This window comes from Pristiophorus japonicus, chromosome 3, assembly GCF_044704955.1.
Source record: "Pristiophorus japonicus isolate sPriJap1 chromosome 3, sPriJap1.hap1, whole genome shotgun sequence".
Lineage (NCBI taxonomy): Eukaryota > Metazoa > Chordata > Chondrichthyes > Pristiophoridae > Pristiophorus > Pristiophorus japonicus.
This window is the reverse complement of record NC_091979.1, coordinates 323,932,537-323,951,869: the sequence shown is the minus strand read 5'-3', so window position 1 is coordinate 323,951,869 and position 19,333 is coordinate 323,932,537. Positions and strand designations below refer to the sequence as shown.

Sequence of the window (19,333 nt, the reverse complement as noted above, 5' to 3'; positions counted from 1 at the left end):
TCCATTTAATATAACTCCAGAGTGAGGATCACACATGGTGGCCTGCCGTTTATACTCGGACTGGCACACCTGTACAGGTAACCTACAAGTCCCCCACTGCAGTGCCCTCTGGTGCCACACCTTCGTGACCATTCAGCTGGTGTACAAGTTTCCCATAGTAGTGCCCTCTGGTGGCACGTCAGATGTAATAGTACAACCAGTAAACATGTCTGGATACATGACAAATGTTATTTTCTAAATTTGAGTCCTGACAGTTGTGCACAGGATGCCTCTGTGCAGCTTCTGGTTCGTTGGCAGGAGCCACTCCGAATGTGAAAACGAGTACAGGTTGGACCTCATTTATCCGGCACCCTCAGGACCTGGCCTGTGGCGATTAAGAAATGTTGCCAGACGCGGGGAGGTCAGCGGCCTGAGGTCCGGTGGGGGGGGTGAGGAGGAGGAGGAGGAGGAGGTCGAGGAGGAGGAGGAGGTCAGCGCCCCGGGCAGGCCCAAAGTGCTGGCGGGCCGTGAAGGAAGTGTCGGCGGGCCGGGTTTCGGAGCGGCCGGAATCATGCCGGCCGAGGGGTGGTGCGGGATAAGGGAGATCCAACCTGTACATGCAATCGCTGGTCCTTATCTGCACTGCCGTCAATATCTGCTTATTGACACATGCAGTCTGCCCGTGACCAAATCCACCGCCTTTGTTCCACAAGGCTGACTGACTGCACGCAATACATTTAAAGGAACAGCTTGTGCAGCAAAATAAATAGAAGTGGTCCCTGAAAGTTACTGGTACCTCTTTAGTGTCTCGTAAACACACAGCCCTGCCCGTGGACACGCTGGCTAATATCCTCCCGAGTTACATGCATACATTAAATCAGCCAATTCAAATCATGTCTGAAGCAGTGGCAGGTCAAATAAACCCGTCATTTACAGAGTACTTCGAATCAGTAGCTTTCTGCAGACCTCCTAACCAATGAGAACATTATTTTTTTATATCTTGTCCAAGTATGTGCAACTATTCAAACGTGCATTAACCCATGCAGCAGCATTACATTGTGCATTACAGAGTGGGGTCATCTTTCTCATCACATGACCTTCAGAAAAAAAGGTGTTTTCAGAAATGTTTAGTTGAACCTCGCCCATTTTCCAATTCTAAATAACTTACTGGCCCGTACGGGAATCCAGCCTATGGCCTTGTCGTTATTAATATCACGCTCTAACCAAGTGAGCTAACCGGCCCCAGTCTCGCAGTGCTAACTCATAGAATGGTTACAGCACAGAAGGAGGCCATTCGGCCCATCGAGCCCGTGCCGGCTCTCTGCAAAAGCACTTCAGCTAGTCCCATCCCCCGCCCTTTCCCCATAGTCCTGCAATTTGTTCCCTTCAGGTACTTATCCAATTCCCTTTTGAAAGCCGCAATTGAATCTGCCTCAACTACCTTTTCAGGCCGTGCATTGCAGATCCTACCCACATGCTACGTGAAAAGGGTTCCCCTCGTGTCGTCTTTGGTTCTTCTGCCAATCACCTGAAAGCTGTGTCCTCTGGTTTTCAACCCTTCCGCCAACGGGAACAGTTTCTCTCTCGATCTACTCTGTCTAGACCCCTCATGATTTTGAACACCTCGATCAAATCTCCTCTCAATCTTCTCTGCTCTAAGGAGAACAACCCCAGCTTCATCAGTCTAGCCACTTTAAGGACAGCCAACATTTTGTAGTACCTTCTCTTTATCAATTTTTCGCCCAACCAGTAACGGGGTGCACCTTCCGTTTTTTAAAAGTTTTTAAAGGTGCTCTCGATATTCGGCACTTTGGATGGTTTGTTTTGCTCGGGCGGATGTAGTTGCGGCTGAGAGGTGGCGGTGCCCTTGCAGCGGGTCATCCTCTCCGATGCCTCATCAGCATATTGCCGACGATGTCAGCGCAACGCGGATGACGTCTCTTCCCTTCGGTTAAAGGGGAGGGCCACTGTGAACTCTGTATATTTTTAAGTTTGGTCCACTGGGCCGCCAGGGAGGGTTTCGGCCGGGCCAGTGGCCTGGCACCCAAGAGGGGGTTGCCAGGCTGCCTGTTGGCGGCCCGGCCGAACCCGGGGGCACAATTGTCGGGCCGACCTGGCAGTCAGCCGACCAAAAAATAAAATGGTGTCGCCGGCAGTGCCCCCTCCCCTTGGACCAACAAGGAGTGCACCGACACAAAAAGCTGTTGGGGGCACTGGCCGCAAAAGCGATATTTCCCGCGGGGCAATTTCAGGACGCAGTCGCCGCCGGTTGGTAAGGGGTCGGCGCCTTCCCGCCGCGGCGGGAAAACGGGCGGAGCGGTTACCCTTACAACGCTCCACCCCTGATGAAGGGCAATTTTCAAAATGGCGGCTCCTCCGTGGAGAGTCAGTGGTCATTCCGCACCGCCCTCTGGCCGCCGCTTTCAGGCGGCCAGAGGCTTTATCGGGAGGGGCAACTTCAGCCCCTTAAGTTTTACTGGCTAGGAGGGGAGCTCTGGGCAGGGCAACTGGAATTGGAGTCAGGCAGTGAAAATTAGGTACTGCCGACTGGAATCCATCTCCGTATAAATTTACGGTAAAGTTACTATTTACAATGAATGATATTAGTTATGCTGATAGGGTTAGATGAAGTAGAGTAGAAGGAGGCTCATGTGGAACATAAACAATGGCATAGTCCTGTTGGGCCGATTGGCCTGTTCCTGTCCTGCGCTGTGCTGTGCTGTGCTGACTCCATTCAGGACAAAGCAGCCCGCTTGATCGGCACCCCATCCCCCACCTTCAACATTCACTCCCTCCACCACCAGCGCACCGTGGCTGCAGTGTGTACCATCTACAAGATGCAATGCAGCAACTCGCCAAGGCTTCTTCGGCAGCACCTCCCAAACCCGCGACCTCTACCACCTAGAAGGACAAGGGCAGCAAGTGCACGGGAACACCACCACCTCCAAGTTCCCCTCCAAGTTACACACCATCCTGACTTGGAAATATATCGCCGTTCCTTCATTGTCATTGGGTCAGAATCCACTGCGAGTTCCTTCACCATACGGACTCCAGGTGGCTCACCACCATCTTTTCAAGGGTTAGGCCATAAATACTGGCCTTGCCAGCGAGACCCACATTCCATGAATGAATAAAACAATTATATAATACTCCTACATTGTAGATGTTATTTATTGCTAAAATATTTTGGTAAATTTGTTTTCTTACTCCTTTCAGTTACAGGGAAGAAGCCCAAATGGATGGGCCTTGGTTTATGCTACGCGTTGTTATCCTGTGTATTCTTTTCAGTCATTTCACTTTTGGTGAAGAAAATTGAAGGAGTTCATGCTCTGGAAATCAGTGGGATGCAATGTTTATTTTAGTGGATATTTACATGTCCCATCATTATATACAAGGAGTACATACAAAATAAACATCTGTGGCTTGCTAAATATTGCCTGTATTATGTTTGGAGTTACATAGCATAAAGTAATAAGTATCCAATATGTGAAAAAGTGTATTAGAAGGGGCGTATTATTAATTTCACAACTCAAAATTCCATAAATGACCACACTGTCCCTTTTAATTCCCATTACTATAAAGTTATATTTGTTTACCTACACTGTATACCTGTGCCGTTATCAAATTCAACCAATTGATTGGTTAGCTACAAGCTGAGACTTTAACTGCTAAAGCATCAATTGATTTTCAATTGTTTCTATCTGTGTGTAATGTTCCTGTCGACAATGTTCATCTTTTATCTTCATATTTTTACCATGTATGTAATTCAAAGCTCTGCTGATGCGTTAATGGGGTAATTGTTCAGATTGGGTATTTGTACTTTAATCTGTGATAATTAAGATCACATGACATTATTTTGAAGCAGAGCAGGGGAGTCCTGGCCAATATTTATCCTTCAATCAACATCACTTGGGAAGAAAAAGAGATTATCTGGTCATGATGTTTGTGGGATCTTGCTGTGTGTAATTTGGCTGCTGTGCGTCATACATTACAACAGCGACTACACTCCAAGTTCTTCATTGGCCCTGAACTCGCATCTTTCTCTAGTTTCTCTCTATCTCCCCTGATGCCTTTTCTGAGCTCATCTAGTCCATGAGACCCTCCTCCTGCTCCCTCGACCCTATTCCAAGCAAATTGCTGACCAACCAGCTTCCCTTCCTGGCTCCCATGTTAGCTGATATTGTTAACTGTTCTCTCTCATCAGGTACTGTCCCCTCCCACTCAAAGCTGGCACCATCACACCTTCAAAAAATTAAATCTTGATCCCTCTGACTTTGCAAATTACCACCCCATCTCCACCCTCCATTTCCTCTCCCAAGTCCTTGAACGAGCTGTTGCCTGCAAAATCTGTTCCCTCCTTTCCTGAAACTCCCTGTTTAAATCCCTCCATCAGGTTTCTGCCCCAGCCACAGTACTGAAAGGGCCCTTATCAAAGTCACAAATAACAACATCCGATGTGACTGTATCCCTCCTCCTCCTCCTCCTTCTCGACCTGCCTGCAACCTTTGACATGGTTAACCACACCATCCTCTCCACCGTCATCCAGCTGGATGGGACTGCACTAGCCTGGTTCCATTCTTATCTATCCAGTCATAGCCAGAGAATCACTTGTAGTGGCTTCTCTTCCTGCTTCCGTTACCTCTGGTGTCCCCCAAGGATCTATCCTTAGCCCCCTCCTATTTCTCACCTACCCGCTGTCCCTCGGCGACATCATCCAAAAACACAGAGTCAGTTTCCACATGTAAGCTGACGACACCCAGCTCTACCTCACCACCACCTCTCTCGATCCATCCACTGTCTTTAGACTGCTTTTCCGACATGAGCAGAAATTTCCTCCAACTAAATATTGGGAAGACCGAAGCCATTGTCTTCAGTTCCCACCACAAACTCCGTTCCCTAGCCACCGACTCCCAGACAGTTGTCTAAGGCTGAACCACACTGTTCGCAACCTTGGTGTCATATTTGAACCCGAAATGAGCTCCCGATCACAAATCCGTACCATCACCAAACCGCCTACTTTCACCTCCGTCACATCGCCCGACTGAAACCCTCATCCATGCCTTTGTGACATCTAGACTTGACTATTCCAACGCTCTCCAGTCTCCCATCTTTCACCCTACTTAAACTTGAGCTAATCCAAAACTCTGCTGCCCATATCCTAACTTGCACCAGGCCCCGTTCACCCATGACTCCTGCACTCGCTGACCTGCATTGGCTTCTGGTCCAGCAACGCCTCAATTTTAAACTTATCATCCTTGTTTTCAAATCTCTCCATGGCCTCGCCCCTCCCTATCTCTGTAATCTCCTCCAGCCCTACAACCCTCCGAGATCTCTGCGCTCCTCTAATTCTGGCCTCTTGTGCAATCCCCTGTTTTAATCGCTCCACCACTGGCGGTGGCTTTTAGCTGCCTGGGCCCTAAGCTCTGGAATTCCCTCCCTAAAGCTCTCCACCTCTGTACTTCTCTCTACTCCCTGAAGACCTACCTTAAAACCTACCCCTTTGACTAAGCTATTGGTCATTGTCCTAATACCTCCTTATGTGGCTACGTGCCAAATTTTGTTTGATAACACTCCTGTGAAGCGCCTTGGGACATTTTTGTTAAAGGCGCTATATAAATGCAAGTTGTTGAAAAGCACTTTGGGACATCCTGAAGCCGTGATGGGTATGTGCAACGTTTTCTTGCTTTCTTTGTCGTTTTCTCTCGCTTTCTCACTCTGTTAATGGAATAGTTGAATCTGGAAGCAACAAAGGCATTGGTTAAGAGTTTCATCAGCACATGGGCTGAAGTAGGAGAGAACCGGGGGGTAAAGGTGCGGAGTTTGTGGCGGGGGCCGAAGATAAATGGGGGGGGCCGAAATTGCTCACTGCCCGAAACGAGTCGCATCTATCGCTCCTTGAAGTGTTCCGGCGGCCCCAATACATGGGGCCGCCAAACCGGAGATTTTCAGAACTTTGTGCTTTTATTTTTTGGAGCGGGGCAGAAGTGGCCTCATCATCGGGGTGGAGATGGTCGTCACTCGCGGGGGGGGCGGAAGTGGGGGCGGGGCAGAGTGGCCGAAGCTGTAAGCCATCAGCGCCGCACTGGCGCATCACAACGTCCCTCCCCATCCGTTAACGGGGAGGGCTGCTGCGAACTCTGCAGCCACCTTAGTGGCAAACATTGGGCCACCAGGGAGGGTTTCAGCCAGGTCAGTGGCCTGGCACACAGTCGGCTGACAAAAGAAAATAAGATGGCGTTGCCGGCCCTGGCACCGACCGGCAGCGGCGGCGCTCACACGGGGCAATTTTCGAAAGAGACAATTTCCCACACGGCAATTTCGGGAAGGGGTCGCCGTGGCAGGAAAATAGGTGGAGTGGTCCCCTACACCGCTCCAAAACTGAGGAAGAGCAATTTCAAAAATGGCAACCCATCCGCGGAGACTCGGCGGCCATTCCGCACCGACCCCGTGACCTCCTCTCTCAGGCCACGGGCCTTTAGAGAAAGGGGCAATTTCGGCCACAAAGGCTTTGGTCTTCCTGTTAGTTAACTGGAGGAAATTGCAGCTCCCCCGAGACTGGATGTTGGACCACACTGAGGTAGTGGAGGGGATGGGAGAGACGGTGGCTAGGTGGAGCTGGGTGCCATCAGCCTACATGTGGAAGCTGACCCCATGATGTTGGCAAGGGGGCAGCTTGGAAATGAGCAATTGGAGGAGCCCAAGGCCCGATCATTGGGGACTCCAGAGGTAACGGTGCAACGGTTCCCATTCACAATCTTGCAATAAAGCTACGTTACTGCTCCTTAGAGTTTGGGGAAAACTCTGGTCTTTGTAGCTTCTGTTGCTGCCTGCTTTGGTCCAGAAATGCGGCCCCATCAGAAGCACAATTATAACGTTCCTGGGGGGAGGTTTTCACTGGCTCCACAGGTGTAAACCGGGTGGGAGTGCCTCAAAAATTGCAAGGGAAAACTTACCGGCCTTGTACTGTTCCCCATCCAGCTGGCCCCACCCTGAAAGAGGCCTAATGGAAGTGCTTCTCTGGACGCCACAAGAATAATATGGGCCAGCACCGCCCCGACTCCCACCGTGACCCCCGCACCACGACCTCTTCGTTCACCCTCCCCCTGACCTACCTTGCTGCCAGGTCAAAACCCCCCCGAGCCATGGCGGAAACCCCGTTTTCTGTCACAAACCGCGGGCGACATGGTTATACGGTCTGACCCTCTCGATGGACTTGTCCTCCTGCCGGCCCCATCGGGTGGACAGCTGGTACGACCCACCGATAGTTTAAAATCTATCGTTGTCTCCGACCGGAGACCAGCTCTGCTGTACAGGCCTGGTGCGCACAGATATTGAAGTGTGGCCCGTGCTGCTCCTGGGCCCTCGCCTCTTCTGGGTCCCGAACTCAAGCCTCTCCTGGGCCCCGATCACCTTGCCACTGGACAAAGACCTCGCTCTGTCAGGCCCGTGTGGTGGCCGGTGTGCAACAGCCACCACATGTTAAAAAAATCGACGCACAGGCATCTTCCACCCTTCAGCATCTAGTTCGGGACCTAGAATATTAGGTCCTTCATTGGAACACCTGTGGACTTATTCCCTTTTTGGCGTGGAAGCAAGTCATCCCCGATGGAGGATTTCCTGGAGTGCATAAGGGATGGTTTTCTAGACCTATATGTCGAGGAACCAACTAGAGAGCAGGCCATCCTAGACTGGGTCTTGTGTAATGAGAGAGGATTAATTAGCAATCTGGTCATGCGTGGCCCCTTGGGGAAGAGTGACCATAATATGGTAGAATTCTTCATTAAGATGGAGAGCAACACAGTTAATTCAGAGACGAGGGTCCTGAACTTAAAGAAAGGAAACTTTGATGGTATGAGACGTGAATTGGCTAGGATAGACTGGAAAATGATATTTAAAGGGTTGACGGTGGATAGGCAATAGCAGACTTTTAAAAATCACATGGATGAATTTACAACTATTGTACATGCCTGCCTGGCGTACAAATAAAGCAGGAAAGGTGGCTCAACCCGTGGCTAACAAAGGAAATTGGGGATAGTGTTAAATCCAAGGAAGAGGCATATAAATTGGCCAGAAAAAGCAGCAAACCTGAGGACTGGAAGAAATTTAGAATTCAGCAGAGGAGGACTAAGGGTTTAATTAGGACGGGGAAAATAGCGTTTGAGAGTAAACTTGCAGGGAACATAAAAACTGACGGCAAAAGCTTCTACAGATATGTGAAGAGAAAAAGATTAGTGAAGACTAATGTAGGTCCCTTGCAGTCAGAATCAGGTGAATTCATAATGGGGAACAAGGAAATGGCAGACCAGTTGAACAAATACTTTGGTTCTGTCTTCACGAAGGAAGACACGAATAACCTCCCGAAAATACTAGGGGACCGAGGGTCTAGCAGGAAGGAGGAACTGAGGGAAATCCTTGTTAGTCAGGAAATGGTGTTAGGGAAACTGATGGGACTGAAGGCCGATAAATCCCATGGGCCTGATAGTCTGCATCCCAGAGTCCTTAAGGAAGTGGCCCTAGAAATAGTAGATGCATTGGTGGTCATTTAAAAAAATTCGATGGACTCTGGATCAGTACCTATGGATTAGAGGGTAGCTAATGTAACCCCACTTTTTAAAAAAGGAGGGAGAGAAAACAGGGAATTATAGACTGGTTAACCTGACATCAGTGGTGGGGAAAATCCTGGAATCAATTATTAAAGATGTAATAGCAGCGCATTTGGAAAGCAGTGACAGGATCGGTCCAAGTTAGCATGGATTTATGAAAGAGAAATCATGCTTGACAAATCTTCTAGAATTTTTTAACTAGTAGAGTGGATAAGGGAGAACCAGTGGATGTGGTGTATTTGGACTTTCAAAAGACTTTTGACAAGGTCCCACACAAGAGATTGGTGTGCAAAATTAAGGCACATGGTATTGGGGGTAATGTATTGACGTGGATCGAGAACTGGTTGGCAGACAGGAAGCCAAGAGTGGGAATAAACGGGTCCTTTTCAGGATGGCAGACAGTGACTAGTGGAGTGCCGCAGGATTCAGTGCTGGGACCACAGCTATTTAGAATATACATTAATGATTTAGACGAAGGAATTGAATGTAATATCTCCAAGTTTGCAGATGACACTAAGCTGGGTGGTGGTGTGAGTTGTGAGGAGGATGCTAAGAGGTTGCAAGGTGACTTGGACAGGTTAGGTGAATGGGCAAATGCATGGCAGATGCAGTATAATGTGGATAAATGTGAGGTTATCCACTTTGTTGGCAAAAACAGGACGGCAGATTATTATCTGAATGGTTAGGAAAATGGGAGGTGCGAAGAGACCTGGGTGTCATGGTACATCAGTCACTGAAGGTAGGCATGCAGGTACAGCAGGCAGTAAAAAAAGCAAATGGCATGCTGGCCTTCACAGCGAGAGGATTTGAGTATAGGAGCATGGAAGCCTTACTGCAGTTGTACAGGGCCTTGGTGAGACCACACCTTGAGTATTGTGTGCAATTTTGGTCTCCTAATCTGAGGAAGGATGTGCTTGCTATTGAGGGAGTGCAGCGAAGGTTCACCAGACTGATTCCCGGGATGGCAGGAAGAATGCAGGAAGAATGTTCCCGATGTTGGGGAAGTCCAGAAGCAGGGGTCACAGTCTAAGGATAAAGGGTAAGCCATTCAGGACTGAGATGAGGAGAAACGTTTTCACCCAGAGAGTGGTGAACCTGTGGAATTCTCTACCACAGAAAGTTGTTGAGGCCAGTTCGTTGGATATATTCAAGAGGGAGTTAGATATGGCCCTTATGGCTAAAGGGATCAAGGGGTATGGAGAGAAAGCAGGAATGGGGTACTGAAGTTGCATGATCAGCCATGATCATATTGAATGGTGGTGCAGGCTCGAAGGGCCAAATGGCCTGCTCCTGCACCTATTTTCTATGTTTCTATGATACGAGGGACTGCCTACGATGATGATGATGTCTGCTACAGTTACACTGCAGCACCACATGCTGGCAGATTCCTTCTTGCACAAGGGCAGGTTTTTAGAGATCTGCTTCAGAATGTCAGACTCTGATATCGGTTCTGAGAGACATTTAAAACCAACTGTTAATTTATTCCAACAGTTGGCGGGGGCAAGGAATTAGTTCTTCTCGAATGTTGAGAGGTTTTACAGATGCAAGGTCATACCTCGCGTAGGCTTGTATTCCCTGGAATATCGAAGGTTAAGGGGTGATTTGATTGCAGTGTTTACTATTTTGAAAGGAATTGATATGGTAGATAGAGAGAACCTTTTTCCCCGGGTGGGGGAGTCTGGGACAAGAGGAAATAACCTTAAAATCAGAGCCAGGCCATTCAGGAAAGAAGTTAGGAAATACTTCTTCATGCAAAGAGAGGTACGTGTGGAATTCTCTCCCACAAAAAGCAGTGGATGCTAGCTCAATTCATCATTTAAATCCGAGATCGATAGAATTTTGCTAGACAAGGTTATAAAAGAATCTGAAGCCAAGGCAGGTGGATGAAGTTAAGATGCAGATCAACCATGATATCACTGAGTGGCGGAACAGGCTCGAGGGACTGAATGGCCTACTTCTGTTCCTATGTTAGATTAATAGTTTTATGATTATTTATCAGCTGAATATTCAGTCACGAAACCCAACCCTTTTCTCACGTCACAGTGTGGGACTACTGTAACTGCTTCTCTCAACATTTTCAACATTCCAACTTCCATTCCGCATTCCTGTAGAACAGGCGTATGACTCCCACATTTTGGGGCCGAAATTCACCCCCACCAGAAATGGGGCACACCTACCGTTTTTGATGTGTTTTGGCTGCCGCAATGGATGCGGCGGCCCAACCCTGCAAAATTCAGCTATTTGCCATTTTTTTGAGAGCGGGGCAGAAGTCAGTCATAATGGGGGCAGAAGTTCGTACTTAGTAGCTTGCACAGCATGGACCCTGACTGCATCAAACTCCTCCTTAAGCTTCTCCAATTCTGCCTTCAAGACCCTATTTTCAGCCTGTGTCTGAGCATGCTTTCTCCTCAAGACGCCCATATCCAGACAAAGCCCTTGCAATAGGAATGCACTCTGTCTACTTTCCTTTTGTTTCTGCTGAAACAGGAACATTTTCTACCTACTATCTTTTTGACTCTGCAGACACGCATTCTCCAGTGCCTGTTCAATTTTCTCCCAGCTCCTGTTTAAAATTTCCTTGGGAAAAACTGTAAGAACCCCCATTACTTTTAATCCGGTCAGAAATTTTCAAAGGGACCAACTTGGTCGAGAAGCTGACTATGTTGAATGATTCCATCCGATGCCCTAGATCGCGATTCCCAGGAGCTAGTTATACCTACTATCGATATTAATTCATACTTACCGTCCGCATATTCGACAGACAAGTTCACAGCACCATTTCTTAAGCAACCTCTGGTTCACAACAACACGTTTCGAGTAAGCAAGAGACGTCATAGTAGAGTATACGGAAAGACTTTATTGATGCACAGTAAAAAGGTGATCGGCCATTAACTGTATACAGAGAGTGGATATTTGGTTTCCGTATCTTTTGAGTACCTTCTAAGATACTATTGAAAACCATGATCCTTTACATATTTTGACTACATCAAAGGAAAATGTCAAAATGACATATCTATTTCCTAAATCCTCTGAAAACAGACGACGTAAACAGTTTGCAATTGTTTACCTCAGTACCACTTCCCTTAAAAAAGACTTCCTTTGCCGACTGTTATCTTAGCAAATGGACTCGTTACTCCTGTTTTATTCGCCTAAAACAAAACCACTCGTGGGTGACGTCATTACTAACACTTAGGGGCCAAAATTGCTATCCGCCCGAAACGGGGCGCATGCACTGCATTTTAGCATGCCTTACCGCTGAGATGGATGGAGTGGTGTTATTAAGAGGGACATACTGCTTTCTCGGGCCCATAACGGTGTGGAGTGGTACTGACTGGGGTAATGGGCTGGTTTCAGCGGTGTGCCAGCAGAGCGGTGTTTGCACAATGCAATTCCACCCCAGCCAATTGATGCTAACGGTGCAGCTGCTGGGTTTGCAGCTGTGTCACGACTTCGTTCTCACCTGTATCCGAGGAGATGGCTGCAAGGGAAGGGTTGAGGAGGGCCTGCCGCTTCAGCGACGCAGAGCTGGAAACTAATGGAAGCTGTGGAGGGAATGAGGCGGCTGCCTACTCTTCCCTGAAAGTGGTAGGACACCAAGTCGGAGCGTCTTCACAGATGCCTGGAGGGAGCTTGCAGAGGAGGTTTCAGGGACCTCAATTCACCAGCTCACCCCCAACCTATGCAGGAAAAGGCTAACTGACCTTATTCGAGTGATGAAAGTGAGTACATCTTTCACTGAGTCGTCACATTATATCTGCCACACTCCTTCGCCTTAACTTGTTTCTCACCAACACTACACAGTAGCTGAAGTAGCTGTTGATTGCTCGGCCTGTATGTGTGCATGCTCACAATGGAGGATCCCGAGCATCTCAGAATCACAACTGCATGTAATGGACCCAGGCCGAGGCCTCTTGAAACTGCCACTTACCAACCCTTTGTTGCTTTGCAGGCCAAGGTGGTGCACATCCGTGCTGACACATCATCATAGGCAGTCCCTCGGAATCGAGGAAGACTTGCTTCCACTCTTAGCATGAGTTCTTAGGTGGCTGTACAGTCCAATATGAGAGCCACAGTCTCTGTCACAGGTCGGACAGATAGTCGTTGAGGGAAAGGGTGGGCATTGAGTCTGGTTTGCTGCAAGCTCCTTCCGCTGCCTGCGCTTGATTTCTGCACACTCTCGGCGACGATACTCGAGGAGTTCAGCGCCCTCCCGGATGCACTTCCTCCACTTAGGGTGGTCTATGGCCAGAGACTCCCAGGTGTCAGTGGGGATGTTGCACTTTATCAGGGAGGCTTTGAGGGTGTCCTTGTAACGTTTCCTCTGCCCAGCTTTGGCTCGTTTGCCGTGGACGAGTTCCGAGTAGAGCGCTTGCTTTGGGAGTCTCGTGTCTGGCATGTGAACAATGTGGCCTGTCCAGCGAAACTGATGAAGTCTGGTCAGTGCTTCAATGCTGGGGCTATTGGCCTGGACGAGGATGCTAATGTTTGTGCATCTGTCCTCCCAGGGGATTTGTAGGATCTTGCGGAGACATCGCTGGTGGTATTTCTCCAGTGACTCGAGGTGCCTCGAGGTGTCTACTGTACATGGCCCATGTCTCTGAGCCATACAGGAGGGCGGGTATTACTACAGCCTTGTAGACCATGAGCTTGGTGACAGTTTTGAGGGCCTGATCTTCAAACACTCTTTTGCTCAGGCGGCTGAAAGCTGCATTGGGACACTGGAGGCGGTGTTGGATCTCGTCACCAATGCCTACTCTTGTTGATAGGAGGAGTCGCCACCACCAGCAAGCCACTGGTGGTGGTGATTTGCAGAATGTGCCGCTCACAGATCTTGAGGTGCGGGTGCAGAGGCTAGTGGGCGCGCACATTGAAGTCCCTGTAGCTGGTGGTTGCTCCAATGTCGCTGGGGGCAGCATGGGTAAATGAAGGCCTTTGTGCAATGCCATCTCTCCCTCACAGTGCAAAGGCCTACCTGGCTATTGCTAAGGCTGCTGTACAAGCTGCTTGCTGCATGGTGCAATGTGGCTCCTCACACTTTGGCACCCCTGCTCTCTTTTAAGATTCCAAATGAGACCCAGAGTATCATCAGGAACAACACAGAGACCCTTGACGCGACTGGCAGCCAGAGTCAGGAAGAGACAGTTGACACCCTCGAAGATGTTGGTGGCATCTTGGATGAGGGTGATGGAGAGAGGGGGGGCTCTGCCAGAAACACCGCATCACTGCTTCCTACAGTCCCACGCACCAGCTCAGATACTGGGAGTCTGCAGTCGGGTAACCTAGAATTAGGAGAGGGGTCTGCCCTGGGTGAAGCACCGGGGCCCAGCGGGCTGCAGCATGGTGTAAGGCTCAGGGAACCTCGGGTGCCATCTCTCCGGGGAGCGGGAGCACAGCCGAGTCTTGCTGAGGAGGACTCAGACCAGCCCATCGATGTTTGGGCTTTTGAGCAAAGGGTGGAGGCCATGCAATCGGAACTCTTGGCGGCAATGCAAGGGGTGGCGGGAGGCTGTTGCAGTGGCCAGGAGCGTGGGGGAGTCTGCCTCCCGCATTGTGGACAGCTCTGTGCGCACCGTGGGGACCATCATTGCCAATGTGCAGGCGATGGTGGAATCTCAGAGTGAGCATGCAGATCCAGCTGCGATGATGCGTCTCTTGGCCGAGGTGACAGTTGCCACTGCAGCACTGGTGTGAGGGAGCGAGCGAGACTCTGCTTCTTTGGACAGGATGGCCGCTGCCCTGGAAGCTCAGAATGCTCTCATGCACTCTGGGCAACAGGACACGGAGCGTCTGATTGCTGTCGTTTCTGATGGCTCCCAGTGGCTCTCATGCAGTCTCAGCTGGGGGCTACGTGAGATCGGACTGCTGCCAATGCGACTGGGTCCACTGGGGGCCGAACGGGGCCAGCACAACCCCGGCGACCTGTGCTCCAGCAGCTTTGTGGGGGAGGTGGGGAGCTGCCCCCGGGGGAGTGGCGCTGGCTCCTCGGACCAGGAGACTGATGTGGGCTCTCCGGGTCACAGCAGCCCCGAGCCGAGACACTCCACAATTGCGGCCATCCGTGGATTCGCCCCAGCTGCTTCTGACTGACGGCGCACAGGAGGATGCGGGCCCCAGTCTGCAGCCGGCCCTTCCAGGGTCAGAGCTGGTCGAGGGCGTCCGAGAAGGACATCTGTAGCTTCCTCTACAGACACATAGCCGCCTTTGCAAAGCCATGAGGCAGGCACAGCGGAGACACTGTGGCATAGTGTAAGGAGACGTCAGCATAACAGGTAATAAGGAGTTGCGCAAGGATGATAATTAATTATGTGAATGTTTTGCAAAACCATTGTTTGGGTTCTAATAAATCTTTATTTTGTGTTTGGAATTTGTGTTAAGGTCTCTCATTTGACTGCGGGACTGATGCGTGAGAGGGCTCACAGGTTGGCTCATGGACATGCCCAGATGCAGGCCCAACTGGGCATTGAGTTACGTGAACCGCGCAGCTATCAGACAGCTTTGTGCTTCCCTTGCAGGGTCACGATGGCGATGCCACCTCCTGCGTGGCTGCCCACCCGTGTTCTGCTCCTCCTCCTCCCCCACACTTCCCCCTTGTCCTCCAGTAGCTGCACCCTCATGATAGCCAGGTTGTGGAGTGTGCAGCACACCCCCACAAATATGGAGACACGTTCAGGCGAGTTCTGCAGCACACCCCGAGTGATCCAGGCAACGGAATCTCTGTTTGAGAATGTTAATTGTGTGTTCGATGATGGTCCTGGTGGGTGTCAGACTCTCATTGTACGCGAGCTGCCCGTCAGGTCTCGGGTTGCGCAGAGGAGTCGTGAGCCAAGTGCTCAGTGCGTAGCCCTTGTCACCAAGGAGCCAGTCGCAACCTTCATTGGGACCAGTGAAGGGGCGTGGCATACCGCTCTGGTGCAGTGTGAGTCGTGGCTGCTGCCAGGAAACCCGGCATCCACTTCCATAATCTTTGTAGTCGCAAAGGTTGTCGTCGCAAACAAGTTGAACATCGAGGGAGAAGAACATTGCAGTTTCTGAATAGCTCGGGAATTTGTTGGGGTGTCCGGAGACCGATATGGGTGCAGTCAATTACCCCCTGGACCCTGGGGAAGCCCACAATGCACAGGAATCCAGTCTGCTGCTCGAACTGCTTGTCCCTGGTCATGGGGAATGAGATGTAATTGGCCCTCCTCCTATACACAGCATCTGTGACGTCCCGTATCGATGTATAAGCTGCAAACTACGAGACGTTGCACATGTCCACAGTGGCAGCTGGGAAGGACCCAGTCGCATAAAGGTTCAGGGTGATAGTCACCTTGGGCACCACGCTCAGGGCTGTCCACACCCCATGTTTGGGGCTCTAATTCTGCCTGCAGGAGATTACAGAGCTCAGTCACAACGTCCTGGCGGAATCTTAGTCTGCACAGGCATTGATCATCATTCATATCCCTGCATGAGAATTTCTGCCGGGAGACCCTTTGTCGTCATGGCCTGGCACCCCCACATCTGTGCAGCCATCTTGCTCTGTGCTGTGGCTCATTGGCTTCTCCCTGCTGCTCTGCATCCTCCGCCTCTGCAGGCTCCTGCTGCACAGCTGCAGGCTCCCCTGCAGGCTGTGTCCTGGCCTACTGGCCCAGTATCTGGTGTGGGGGGGTCCGCGTACCTCACTCTCCTCCTTAGGGGATGCTGAGGGCCTTACTGTGGCAGCTCTCTGGCCTGTTCTCTCTCACCCACCTCTCTAGCCCTCTCTATGATGGGCAGCAATGGTGCCTGCGGCCATTGCCCACTGCCTCTGCAGCCGTTGCCCCAGGCGCTGGCCTTTCCTGCGTGCCTCGGTGGCACACACAATGTGCAGGAGACGGCCTGCCTGCACTGTCCCCATTTCAAAGCCCCCCCCGCCAAGCCCAGTCTCCTCGAGGTGGCCTCCCTGTTCTGCAGGTGGAGGTGTCTCCAGCGCTCGCAAAGCAGCACGCTCTGTGTATCCTTGCACTGTGCGTGAAACAACGGGAAACAGTCGCCGACACAAAATCAACGCAAAGCAGCAGACCTTCAAGGCACTCTGGCGGTGTGCAACAGGAGTTATGCACCACCCAAAACAACTTACTCTTGGCACCGCCGAGCGGTCGGACGACTTTTAGAGCGGAATTTCACTTCCGGCCCAGGACGCATTTAAGAGTGCGGGCCAGCACCGCCACTGAACTGGGGGAGAAGCGGTGCAGGAATGGTCACTGCCGCGGAAGGGCAATTGGGCTATCGGCAGCCGTTCCACGACAAGTCCACTCCACTCCGCCGCATGGCCGCCGATTTCTGGTGGTAAGAGGCCTTAAGAAACGGGGCAGTTTTGACCCCTTCGTCCCTAAGCACTTGATATTTCAGAAAACAAGCAGTGCCTTCTCACGACATTTCCAAGTCATCCTGTTTATAATCGAAAAGCTTGGAAAGCCTCTTGCTTTAAGATGCAAAGAAATTCAACTGTTAACATTTTAACTCCCCAGGATGTCCAACATGCATCTCTCCAGAACAGTGGGGTTTGGAATTAAGATGGGGAGAGAGTTGGGAAAGATGATTGGTGATCCCACGTCGCCCATCGGGAGCAGTGCAGGTACGGGAGCTGCGGGAAGCACACCTTCACAATCGTCCGTCTATTCATTTGAAAACGAATGGAAAAGTCGGCCCGTGTACATAAAACTTAAGCCTCAAAATAGTTCCTATTTCATCTCTTTTAACTAAACTAAGAACCAAAAGTAAAATAAAATGTATTAAGTGTAAGAGAAACACGTGCACTAAATGTTAACGCTTTAATCTGTCAAATTGCTTTGCAGACTGGACATTCTGGGACCACGGGGCCAAAGAGGTTTGCTTCTCATGCGAGGGATCCTTGGTGCTTCAGCCAGGATCCTGCTCTTCTATGCCATTCAACAGATGCCTTTGGCTGACGCCACTGTCATTCTATTTAGTAACCCGGTCTTCGTTACCATAATTGCATGGATTTTCTTGAAGGAAAGATGCACTTTGTGGAATCTCGTATTCACCATCTTTACTTTAGCTGGGGGGGTCCTTATCGCCAGACCTCCGTTTCTCTTTGGCTCTCAAGTTTCTGGATTTGAAAGTGACTACAGGGACCATACAAGGGGGACTGCCGCTGCTTTCGGAAGTGCAATCTGTGCAGCATTGATGCTGATCGTGATCCGGAAAATGGGCAAATCCGTCAATTATTCCCTTTCCATCTGGTACTACTCGGTGATCAGATTAGCTCTGTGCGTGATTGTAGTCTCAATCATTCAGGAATGGAGCCTGCCCCACTGCGGTGTGGATCGAGCATTTCTAATCCTGATCGCCATCTTCGGGATTGCAGGCCAGGTCTTTATCACCAAAGCTTTGCAGTTAGAGAAGGCTGCACCCGTGGCTGTGATGAAGACATCGGAAGTGATCCTGGCATTTATATTTCAGTATTTTTTCCTGAATCGTACCCCTACCTGGTGGAGTTTGGGAGGAGCACTTTGTGTGACAGTTGGCACCACCGGAGTTGCTTTCCAGAAATGGTACACCAGCACCAGAAAGGCGAAATAAAGTCAGAACGAACCCTGGCCTATGATGATTTAAAATTTAGAGGGTCTGCTCAGGAACATAGTTGAAATTTGAATGTAGTTGCTGGTAGAACATTTAAACAACTCATTCTAGGCCAAGGCTGGACACTGACCTGCTTTGTGAATACATGACTGAATACTCACACCCTTAATTAAGGTTTTCTCAGGATGATGCAGTCATTAGTAAGAGCAATTATTTAAAATGTGGATTTAAATTTTTTTTTAAAAACCAAAATAAACATTTTTGTAATATTTTATGCTTCCGAAAATATTACAAAAATGTTTATTTTGATGAAACCTAGTTGCGACAAAGTTGTCTGAATAGCAACGTATGAGACTTCGCACTATGTACTAACTTCAGAGAGTGCATTCATGCTCTTTCAGACCTCAGGAAACTGTCCTTGAAACACGCGGGTGTCAGTCGTGGCTCAGTGTCACCTCTGTGAGTCAGAGAGTCATGGGATCAAGCCTCTCTCCAGAGACTTGAGCACATAACCTGGGCTGACACATGAGTGCAGTGCTGAGGGAGTGCTGCTTGTTGGGGTTGCCATCTTGTGGATGAGACTTTAAACCAAAACCCCGTCTGCTCTCTCAGGTGAAGTGAACGTAAACGATCCCACAGCATTATTTAAAGAAGGGCAGACGAGTTCCCCTCGTGTTTTAGTCAACGTTTAACCCTCAACAATCATCACCAAAGACAAATTATCTGGTCATTTATCTCATTGCTGCTTGTGAGACCTTACTGTGTGCAAATTGTCTGCCGCCAATGACTACACTTCACATGTAATTCATCAGTTGTGAAGCTCTTTGAGATGTCCCGAGGTCATGAAAGATGCTTTATAAATGAAAGCTATTTCTTTCTTCGTATCCTGATGAGGGCTCTAGAACAATACTGATCACAAGTACGTGTGGTGAGCAATTGTTTCATAACGCTTTGTTTACTCAGTTTCTAAAGTTGCACTTTAGCTTTTTTCTGTTTAGCTGTGTGATTTTATTCAATTATAATTCAGTTCAGAATTATTTATTCTTCAAACGTTTAATAAAAGTAGATCCTTCTGTATTTTCTCATTTCCAACATTTAAAAAATACTTCAGTACAGTAGACGTCAGAAGGTGAAATATATTACAGTTTAATCTAGAGTAACCAAGTTAATTTAGTTTACACAAACAG

General features: G+C 49.5%; 1 protein-coding gene across 1 annotated transcript; it reads left to right on the top strand.

Moving 5' to 3' along the window:
• Positions 1–265: 265 nt before the first annotated feature.
• slc35g1 (solute carrier family 35 member G1) lies at positions 266–18,146 on the top strand. The gene is given in 3 exon segments (XM_070874204.1): positions 266–530; positions 3,196–3,376; positions 17,399–18,146. Coding segments are annotated over 3 exon segments (1,194 nt in total).
• Positions 18,147–19,333: the final 1,187 nt, after the last annotated feature.